This window comes from Cydia pomonella, chromosome 10 (genome assembly GCF_033807575.1).
Source record: "Cydia pomonella isolate Wapato2018A chromosome 10, ilCydPomo1, whole genome shotgun sequence".
NCBI lineage: Eukaryota > Metazoa > Arthropoda > Insecta > Lepidoptera > Tortricidae > Cydia > Cydia pomonella.
The window spans coordinates 11,477,170-11,489,261 of record NC_084712.1 but is presented as its reverse complement, the minus strand read 5'-3'; the positions used below and the strand labels follow the sequence as shown (position 1 = coordinate 11,489,261).

The following is a 12,092-nucleotide window of genomic DNA, read 5'->3' as shown; positions in this document are numbered from 1 at the left end:
ATTTAGAAACATTGCTTACATTATTTACGTACATTTTTCACCATGGTGGAAACACGTAGTAAGGCAAAGGCAGACCCGACGGCTACGGAATCCGACCGGGCGACTGTGGACTGTATAATGAACGATGGGATGATGGAAACACGTATTATAAATTAATTACTTTAATAAATAAAATTACAATAAATATTAGGCACAATTCTATCAGTGGCTAACTAGCGGTGGACTGTGGACTGTATAATGAACGATGGGATGATGGAAACACGTATTATAAATTAATTACTTTAATAAATAAAATTACAATAAATATTAGGCACAATTCTATCAGTGGCAACGGCAGAACTCACATGACATGGAATAACAAAAACAACTAGAAGAATAAAAGAGGTCGCATGCCGGCCAGTCGCCAACATACCGGACTTGGCCAACCGAACGCGTCACTGACGAGGAAGAGATCTCACCAGACCCTGAATTAAAATCAAATCTGGTGGTTCTGCTGCTCGACACCCCACACTTGAATTTGTTACCTGATCCAACGCGTTTTAGCTCCTGGTTACGTTTACTACGTGCCACGGCCCGTTTTCTTCAGGGCGCACGCCTATTCCGGCTTAAACTGTCTCGGCCAATAGATCCAAATTCCAAACTTTACATTGATAACACCACGTCTCCCCACCAGCTTCACGCGGCAGATATAATAGAAGCAGAGAAGATGTTGGTCCGTCATGCACAGAGAGAGAGTTTTCCTGAGGAAATATCGAACTTACGATCTTCGAAGCCAGTGCCCAAGGAGAGTCGGATTAAGAAACTCGCACCCACACTAGATGGAGAAGGCCTAATGCGTCAAAATACGCGCATATGTTCCGCACCGGGAGTGAATGACGAGATGAAATCACCCATGATCCTCGACGGCCGCCACTACATTTCACGACTCTTGATCCTCCACGAACATATCAAAGCCGCGCATCAGTTTAATGAGCTCATCCTGAATGAACTTCGGCAAAGATATTCAATCTTAAGAGCCAGAGGAACCATCCGTAGCGTAGCAAGCGCCTGCTTGAAGTGCAAGAGATGGAACATGAAACCTATCCATCCCCAGATCGGCAACTTACCACCAGAACGTCTGGATCACCATAAAAGACCATTCACCCACGTGGGTCTCGATTACTTTGGCCCGATCCTGGTAACGCTATATCGGCGGAGCGAGAAACGATACATTGCCTTATATACGTGCCTCACAACCAGAGCGCTTCACCTCGAAGTCGTGAACTCACTCACTGCAGATAGTGCTATAATGAGCCTCAGACGCTTCAGTGCTCGCCGTGGATCGCCCACCACCATATTTTCCGATAACGGGACTAACTTTGTTGGCTCTTCCCGCGAACTGCGCACCCTACACGACAATTCGGTCATAGATTACGCCACTAACAATAAAATTGACTGGCGTTTTATACCACCTGCATCCCCGTTTATGGGCGGCGCCTGGGAGCGGCTTGTGCGGACAGTGAAAGCAGCCCTCAGATCCTGCCTAACAAATCGATCATTGAAGGAAGAGGTCCTGTCAACGCTCCTACTCGAGGCTGAATCAATAGTGAATTCAAGGCCACTAACATACGTCCCGTCTTCCCCAGATGCACCAGAGGCAATAACACCTTTTCATTTCATCCTGGGCTCCTCATCAGTAGTACCATGGACCACGTCGCTGACAGACGCAGATCTATCCCGACGATGTGACTGGCGGAGAACCCTGCGCCTAGCAGATCAGTTTTGGGCACGTTGGCTACGCGAGTATTTACCGACGCTTCGACCGAGGGGACCCAACAACAACGCGTTAAATCTTAGCGAGGGTGATGTGGTGTTGATCGCCGACCCTACCCTTCCTCGTGGTTTGTGGCCACTAGGAAGGATAGCAAAGGTCTACTTAGGACCCGACGGAGCGGTCCGCGTGGCAGACGTCCACACCAAAGGAGGCATGCTACGCAGACCGGCCCGGAAACTTATTCTGATGGAGGCCGCACCTCGGCCAGTAGCCACCAGTGATTAGTGTTCCACTGGGGGTCCGGTATGTTGGCGACTGGCCGGCATGCGACCTTTTTTATTCTTCTAGTTGTTTTTATTATTCCATGTCATGTGTCAGTTCTGCCGTTGCCACTGATAGAATTGTGCCTAATATTTGTTGTAATTATATTTATTAAAGTAATTAATTTATAATACGTGTTTCCATCATCCCATCGTTCATTATACAGTCCACAGTCCACCGCTAGTTATCAAGCGGTTAAACTATAACTTTGCCCCCTTGTAAAACAAATAACATTTTTTTGTTAGTGTTTTAAAGGTATTTGCTATTAACAGAATTTGAACCCAAGTCAAGATTAGAAATTAAATTAAATTAGAGAAAAAAAAAAGATTAATATAATAATAGTCTTACAAATCAAATCCAAAAATTAAAATATATAGTCAATAGAAACTAATACATTTAGTTAGCAATAATCATACAATTCTAATACAAGCCTGAGCCATTATTATCATTTATGTATTCATTAATAGCATAGTAGCATTTGTCAATAAGATATGAAGTAAACTGTTTTTTGAATTCATATATGTCAAGTACTTTAATATGGTCTGGAATTTGATCAAATATTGTCGGTGCCATACCCAAGATGCTATTTTTCACGAACGAACGTATCCTTTTTTTCATTTATTACCTATGTACATTATAGTGTTCCATTACTTAATTCAACCATTTCTATTTCATTTTTATTAAGTAAATATTTTTGATTTGTGTTTTTATGCAGTCAAATCTACATAAAAATTATAAACTAAAATGGATATCATATACCTACTTAATATATATGTGACGTTCCATGCCTAAAGAGTCCTCATACTCCATGCGCATAAGGATCCTTCAGGCATGGAACGTCACATATTTGTCGTTGTGATTGAGCAAATATCAAACAATCCCGAACTGACATTGTGTTGTAACCGCCAATTAAGTACCAGTGCCTGAGGAGAGCGCAATTAGCATCAAATCGAGCGAAAATGATATTCATGCCATGTATACATAGTAACTATGCTAATCACGGTATATTCGATATTGGTTCTATTATGCTAGTTAGTATGCGAGAGTTAACATAATTGACTTGGTTAGGGGGTTGAAATTTTACGGATTTATAATGATAAACTTTCGTGAATAGCTCTTCAAAGTACTACTTATAACGTCCACGAGTCGTACATTGGAGTTATCGAAGCGTAATTGAAGAAATGCAGAGTCGAACGGAAAACGGAACTTCTAATGCTTAGTTGTCCAAAGAGAGCAAATTTGAAACATTACATTACAGAGTTTTCAAGCTGCAAAAAAAAATGTGTAAGGGCCATCTGTAACGCCCGAAGTAAATACTCATGCCTGCCATTGTTCAAGGAATTACAAATACTAACGGAATAGAAGGGACTCTATAAAGAAGATACATATAAATTTATATATATGATATCTGTCTTTACATGAAATAACCGGCCAAGAGCATGTCGGGCCACGCTCAGTGTAGGGTTCCGTTGTTACTCTTCCGTCATAATAAGCTAAACTGGAGCTTAAAGTATAGTAAATTGTTATCCAAGGGATGAAACGGTACCTTTCACCCGAGTTAAACAAATAGGCAAATTTGTATAATCAGTACCTAATTAAAGTAAGTCTTTTTACTATGAAGGGAAAACTTTTTGCGATAACTCAAAAACAGCTAAACTGATCATGTCCACTATAGTTTTCATTTAATGTCTTTCTTAAGCTCTACTTCCACGATTTTTTTCATATTTTTTGGACCTATGGTTAAAAGTTAGAGGGGGGGGGGGGGGGACACATTTTTTTTCTTTCGGAGCGATTATCTCCGAATATATTCACTTTATCAAAAAATGATTCTTGAAAACCCCTATTAGTTTTGAAAGACCTTTCCAACGATATCCCACACTCTACGGTTGAAGCGAAAAAAAAAATTCACTCCCACTTTACGTGTAGGGGAGGTACCCTAAAAAAAATTAAATTTCTAGATTTTATTGTACGACTTTGTCGGCTTTATTGATTTATATATCCATGCCAAATTTCAGCTTTCTAGCACTAACGACCACGGAGCAAAGCCTCGGACGGACGGACGGACGGACGGACGGACATGGCGAAACTATAAGGGTTCCTAGTTGACTACGGAACCCTAAAAAAGAAGTCTACACAAGTTTAAAATATGAAAAAGCAAACCGAGAATAACGTCCAAACTCCATGGTTTTAATTTGTGCTATCCCATTGATCACAAAACAGCTTACTTTAGAACGAGTATATTTTAAATGTCTATTCACACATTTAACCACTTGCCTACTGAAATTAAAATACTTGAACAACGTGAATTCGGACGTAAACTTTATAAATGGTGTTTAGACAAAGCTACTATTAGATAAGTGACTACTTTATGCCGTATTATTTATTAATTTACCTATTGACATAGTACCAATCACTTTATTCGCAATATTTGTATAAGTATTTAGCTGTACCTAAGATTAGTTTTAGTGTTAACATTTTACGACACATCGCGGTGGATTGTGATGATTCTGTAACTCATAAAATGACAATAAAGATTTCAATTTCAATTTACATATACTCGTGAACTGGGTTGAAAATAAAAAAATATACAAGGATCATGAATTCATGATTTTGCTGGATTATTATGATGACTGTTGATGGTTAATTTTAACAAGCCAAAGAGAAAATAAAGAATAAAAAGCTACATTCTAATTGGCAACCTACGAGAGAGACTAACGGATTCCGTACCGAGCTACTGCGCAACCAATAAAGCTTTTGTTCAGAGAACACATATTATTTTATAGTTTTCATTTTAAATGGAAAGTACGATATGGATTTCATTTTTTGTCATTCATTTTCTTCCCAAAATTGACAACAAAGGCTTGGAGACTGGTTTAAGCATCTGCTAGTCAATATTTAAGAAAATAGCTACCAATGTATAATATTCAAGTAGGTAATATCTAAATAGTCTTTTGGCTAAGAATGCAATTTTTTTTTTACAATCTAATCATATTTTTTTTAAATATAACTGTCTACTAATCAAAGTCCTTACGTGTGTAACAAGAATATGGATTCTAATAGTCTGAAATAAACAATGACAACGAAACGGCCAGCATTACGTCTTATAAATAAGTCCGTTAATAAATAAATAAATATTATAAGACGTTCTTACACAGATTGACTAAGTTCCACAATAGGTAAGCTCATAAAGGCTTGTGTTATGGGAATTCCGACAACGATATATATAATATATAAATATTTAAATACATAAAAAACACCCATGACTCAGGAACAAATATTTGTGCTCATCACACAAATAAATGCCCTTACCGGGATTCGAACCCAGGACTTTCAGCTTCTGAGGCAAGGCCACTAAACACTTAATTGACTCTGTTAAACATAGTTCTATGATAATATATTTACCTATTTATATTTTCAAAATTAATACATATGTCTCTTACGCAGGCACTTCTCAACTTAGTAGCATGGCAAATGGCAAAAAACGGAACCCTTGTAGATTCGTCATGTCCGTCTGTCTGTCCGTTTATGTCACAGCCACTTTATTCCGAAACTACAAGAACTATACTGATCAAACTTGGTAAGTAGATGTATTCTATGAACCGCATTAAGATTTTCACACAAAAATAGAAAAAAAACAATAAATTTTGGGGGTTCCCCGTACATAGAACCGAAACTCAAATTTTTTTTTTCATCAAACCCATACGTGTGGGATATCTATGGATAGGTCTTCAAAAATGATATTGAGGTTTCTAATATCATTTTTTTTCTAAACTGAATAGTTTGCGTGAGAGACACTTTCAAAGTGGTAAAATGTGTGTCCCCCCCCCCTGTAACTTCTAAAATAAGAGAATGATAAAACTAAAAAAAATATATGATGTACATTACCATGCAAACTTCCACCGAAAATTGGTTTGAACGAGATCTAGTAAGTAAGTAGTTTTTTTAATACGTCATAAATGGTACGGAACCCTTCATGGGCGAGTCCGACTCGCACTTGGCCGCTTTTTTCTAAACTGAATAGTTTGCGCGAGAGACACTTCCAAAGTGATAAAATGTGTCCCCCCTCTGTAACTTCTAAAATAAGAGAATGATAAACTAAAAAATATATATGATATACATTACCGTACAAACTTCCACCGAAAATTGGTTTGAACTAGATCTAGTAAGTAGTTTTTTTTTTAAATTAAAAAAAAAATTTTTTTCATCAAACCCATACGTGTGGGGTATAGGGATAGTTCTTCAAAAATTATATTGAGGTTTCTAACATAATTTTTTTCTTAACTGAATAGTTTGCGCGAGAGACACTTCCAAATTGGTAAAATGTGTGTGTGTGTGTCCCAACCCCTCCCATGTAACTTTTTTTTTTTCTTTATTCGGGAAAAAAACAGATACAGGCCAGTAATATACACGGATAAGATTCTAAAATAATAAATTTACCCTACATCCTAACACAATTCCCACTAGGAGTTCAGACAATAATTTTACGACAGCGTTGTAATCGGAACTTAAAACAGACATCCTTACTTATATTAATACTAAACAATTACAATATTTATCACATCCTACTAGTATGTACATAAACTTCTAAAATAACAGAATAATAAAACTAAAAAAAATATATGATATACATTACCATGTAAACTTCCACCGAAAATTGGTTTGAACGAGATCTAGTAAATAGTTTTTTTTAATACGTGGGCTTTAATAATAATCCTTCATGGGCGAGTCCGACTCGCACTTGGCCGCTTTTTTTTATAAAAAAACGAAATATAGATAAAGATATTACCTAATAGTGTGTCCACTCATGTGCCTTATAATGCAAGGCAAGATCGCGGTCTCGCCGGCTCGTGTCTCTATAGAGTTCAGTTCGATGTGCTCCAGCCAACTGCTATCTGTTAATGTAAAATAAGGAACGAAATGATTGTTTTTTTCAACTTGAACTTTTCTGAAAAGTAAACTCCTGGTCATTGTGTAGGTATTTAAAAGAAAATAAATACAAACCATCCGTGGTCAATTTGAGCGAAGGGCTCGCAGTGTCCAGGGCGACGCAAGCATATTCAGCTTGTAAATCTGCTTGTGTTAAATCGAGACCAAGTAGAATCCCAGCCCCGGATATCCAACGGGAGTCTGCAACAAAGAGGAATATCTGCATTTTGCACAAATGCTTTAACTGTAATGTCAAGCTTAAATTTTTGATGTAAGCTACAAGGATAGTTCTCCAACGCGCACGATCTCATTTCATCTTTCACTAAACATGAAGGTTTTATAAAGAACCTTACCAGGCCCAAGGTACCCAGGGGTCAGAGGCAAGCCATCCTGGAGCCAGGAGATCTCGACGAGGCCAAGCTGAGGAGACACTTCGCAGCGGAGCACCACCGAGCCGCCCACCTTTGCTGGAGTCAGCTGACGAGCGGTGTGAGCCAGCACGTTGTCTTCCACTAAACAAAACAAATGTTATTTGTTAATGGAACATTCTATGTCATTTCAGTAGGTACTAATACTAGTTTTATGGAGATATTTAACTTAGTTTTTCTCCAATATGCTCGGAATTGTTTTCCTTATTGTAGCAAAAATAGTACGGGAAGTTCTTCGTTATGGTCACATTCAAATTAAAAACATTCAAACCATTATTGTCGAGTTTTAGCGGACTGGAAGTTATTACTGTATTATTTTTTTACTTTTTAAAACATGTATTCACTAACAATAAGAAAAACACAAACAGCCAATGAAAATAGGCGAACTGCGTCTACACGACCCGGTCAGCATCATTTCAAGCTATAGGATAGGATAGAGTCGTGTAAGACCGTCCTGTATGATCGTGCGAATACTGCTTAATAAAGTCAGACTATATAACGTTTTATATATATTTAAAGATCTCATGCGTGCAAATACAGCTTATATTGGACAATTATATTGAATGAGCGAACTACTACTACTATTAAATGGCAGAATAGCTGTGCCTTTAACTTAAAAAAAAAATTAAAGAGGGAAATTGTTTTTAACGTTTTTCATGTGAAGGTTCCATTTGAGTGCTGGTTGATGCTTAAATTATGATTATTTTACCTGATTTCCTCGCATATTTGGAGAAAATAAGACTAATCTAGCTCGATTGTTTACCCCCAAAAACCCCCATATACCAAATTTCAGCAAAATCGTTATACAATACAAGATAAGATATACAAGAATTGCTCGTTTAAAGGTATAAGATAAAAACAGCAAAATCTATGGCAGCACTGAGACATCAAGTCTAAGGAGATTGAAATATAGTGGGACCAAAATAACTCTGCACCTTTCAAATTTGACGTTTAAGGTAACTTCCACGTGTCATTGCAAACTCTGTACAGAGTTTTTAAGTAAGTCCGACTATAATTATTACAGTTAAAACCTCAGATGTTATTTTTACGAATAAATAGGTACATTTTATCATTATTCTTATGAAGTAAATACCGCAATTACTTGAAGTGCAGATCGGTAAAATGCAAAGTTATTTTTATGTTTTCCGTTAAAGTTTTTATGTGACTGGCATCCTATTATTCAGTTACGGCATCGCCTTTGTAGAAGCAGTACCGAGTCGCGTTCATTTTAGTAATTGGTAACTGGAGACTTCTTTTATTGCTCGCTAAGAGAAATAAGAGACGAAAAATAAAATTGGGTAATAAATAAAAGAATAATTGTAAGCGGGCTTTGTTTACGGCGTAAATAGGTATTTTCAATATTATTGTCCCTCCTAAAGGCTAATATAATTCGCGCAGGCGGGGCGTATTCTTATTCTAATAATAAGTTAAGAATTAGATCAGACCAGAATGCGCCTTTCGGTATGAATATTCTCGTTAGGGTACAGTACCGGCAATAATATATCACGTACCTACTATCTTTTTACGGTAGAACTTTTATATACCTATATTTGTGAGTGATTTCCACCTCACTACTTTAAATAGTCTAGTATTGCGGCTCGATTCGAAGAATGCAATACGATAACGATAAGTTCTGGTTTAGATAAGTTCTCATTTAGATATCTCATTTTAATTGTGCATAAATACACGCGAACCTACATTTCAATAAATCTATTACGAAAATGGCGTTGGTTCACGCGTTGTAGGCGTGTAACCAATTTTTCAACTCCGGGTTCAAAAAATTGGCTGATGGAAATTTTGGCCTGCAGTGTAAAAATGTTGACAAGACAAGATTGAAAAATTGCTCATGATTTTGAGTTTCTGCTTTTGGTACGCCGGCAATCCACGTGGCCTGCTGGTAAAGTTACTAAATATCACCGCGGCCTCCTGGGCTCAATTTTGTTGGGGCAGCCGGCAGCAAAAATCGTTTTCATCACACTTGCTCGAAAAAGATCTAATTTCATGCAGGTGTACTTAAGGACAAAGGCTGTTTATGCTATAACTCCCTAGGGAGTTATAGCTTTTTTTATTATGACACTTATTCATACAAACCAAGTAGCATAAATGAATTTTACTTTATAAATACTGACGTTTATAATTTAATATTTTTGTTTATGTTTAAAATTATTTAATTTGATTAATTTAACAGCTGTTTAAAATATTTTTACATAATTTTCAATAGTGGCTGAATGTCGAATAGGTCTGTGCCTTCGGTGCCTAACCTCTCAAGAAATTACAAAATGGCGGACGAATGTTTGAAATGTCACCGTATTTAAGAATTATTTCGCTTATAATTTAGTTTTTTCTTCGCAATTGTGATGAAAAACATTGTGTGTAACTCCGGAGGTAAGCATATTGCAAACTCGGGTCTTTAATTCCCTCCAGCCTGTGGCTGTCGGGAATTACCACCCTCGCTTCCAAAAATACACTTACCCCCCTCGTTGCACAATGTACTATTGTTCTATGACGCTGAGAGTGTTTCTTCCACTTTATTTAAATCTTGGTTCTCATGACGTAGTGACATAGACAAAGGTAGTAAGTAAAAATATTTGCTCCCTGGGGAATATTGGATAGGACCGAATACTCCTACTAAGTGTGGACTTTTTAGACTACATATTTAATGGTGCTTTAAGATATTCATAATTTTAGGAAGTATCTACATTAAAAATGTATTTGCCTTTTAACCTGTTAAGAGATAGTTTTTTAATAGGTACTCGTTTTTAAATAGCTATTATAATATTTTGTCGATATTAAAAATCTGACGCAGGTTTACTGAGCATAGGAGGAACGTTTAAATTTCAATTTTTATTTTAAAATACGTCAACGGTATTTTCAGACAAGCTTTCAAAGTAGTTTTAACAGCGGCAGACGAGCGGCAATAACCCAATATATTCGTATAAAAATGTTTCACTAAAAGTTACCAGCACGTATTGCTAATTACTGTTGTTTTGTGCGTAAATAAGTAAGTTAAATTATTAAGAAATGTCACGTCATAGTTCATGTCATCCACGATGACGCGCAGATTTGACAAATATAAACTTTAATAACATGACACTATGAGTCAAGCCATGCGTCTTCGTAAATTACACGATCTATGACTATGGTTCCGATACCAAATTATGGTTAAATATGTATTATAAATTATTGTTCGTTTCTAAATGTAAAAATATACTGACTCGAGTTTAAACGGTTTCCGACTTTTCATAATTACCTGCGATTATTAAAGGAAAACGGAAAAGTTTCTTATTCACCCTCACCCTTCTTTTGTGTTTATTTAAATTCAGAAAATTCTCATCAGCTTTATAAATTAACGCGTTATTCTGACTGCATATAATTTGTGATTATAATTTAATTAAATAATTATATACTGTTACTCTTAATTTCATATAGTTTCCATTATTTGGTGCGATAATTGCAAAAAAGTAGGAGAGTGTTTTAATGTTACAAGTTTTCCTATCTCTTACCATTTCGATAGTTAAAAGTTAATGACGTTATTTATGAAAAAATAACAATGTGTAAATTGTTACTAGATCTTATCATTAGAATCCGAATATCCTGACACAAATACCTACCCTAGTTTTACAGGATCGTCATTAGACGAAGAATACAACAGCGAAGGTTTCAATTAAGTTAAACCATTTTAGTTTTACATCTTTTTGTTACAACTATATTAACTGTTCTATAACTACCTTCTCGTTGACAAAAACTGTTTTAAAAGTATTTTTAAAGTAATCAATACCTACTGAATAAATAGAGGAAAAAAATGTAGATAATAATTCTGCCATCGTGAATTTCTTACGTAAAACGTCACCTCATTCCGGTTTATGCCTAGCCCGTATACTAAACGAGTTCAAGACCATTATTTTCGTCGCTTACCATACCTCTGTTGAACCACCTTAAGCCTGAGCTCGAGGTCCGCAATAACTGTACTGACTAAAAGATCACGCTTCAACTAGTAGGCGTGGAGCGTTCCGCGTACTAAGAATACGTAATGATTGCATTAGCAAGACAAAACTTCCCCCACCACCTCTGCCTCACGAATTCGGCAACAATTTCTACATGTTCCTCAACCGGCTCTAACTTGCGCTCGACTTACCGATTTTATTTACCATATTTTAATATTTTCTGCTACAAAGGAATCGAAAAGCAACAAATCGGAACACAGTGGGAGCTTATTCTCATTCAAATGACTTCTGAAGAAAGTGTCAGGCACTTTGATGTTGTAATTTACCTTGTTCTCTCTACAAGTACGATCAATTTAATTGTAAACTTTGTTCATAATGTACATATAATCAGGTGACAGTGACATTATACACATAATGTTTATTAACCTTCCTTACATTGAATCTAGCTAACTCATTACAACATAGAATTATTGTTATTATTACCTACTACCTATTTATTAATAAACAAGTAGTCCCATTCTGCTAATTTGCCAAAAGTGAAGCCGAAACATGATCGATGTGTGCGTACGACGCTCGTATTTAAGCTCAGCGCCACGCACAAATATACACAAACTAGCTTTTTCCCGCAACTTCGTCTCCGTTTTAGTAATTTAGATAGTCAACTCCACTCATTTCATCTCGCTCGACTCGGGTCGGCTCTTCTCGGCTCGGGCTGAGTCG

General features: G+C 36.7%; 1 protein-coding gene across 3 annotated transcripts in view; it reads right to left on the bottom strand.

The window, feature by feature from the left end:
- LOC133522073 (cell adhesion molecule Dscam2-like) overlaps positions 1-12,092 on the bottom strand; it is a 96,376-nt gene that overhangs the window by 39,187 nt on the left and 45,097 nt on the right. For 2 of the 3 annotated variants that reach the window (XM_061857270.1, XM_061857271.1), the window contains exons 4-6: positions 7,354-7,512; positions 7,076-7,201; positions 6,861-6,966 (exon numbers count right to left, since the gene is read on the bottom strand). In XM_061857270.1, coding sequence (XP_061713254.1) covers positions 6,861-6,966; positions 7,076-7,201; positions 7,354-7,512 — 391 coding nt within the window. Of the gene's footprint in view, positions 1-6,860; positions 6,967-7,075; positions 7,513-12,092 lie in introns of those variants that run through there. The other variant, XM_061857272.1, reaches the window with a different exon arrangement.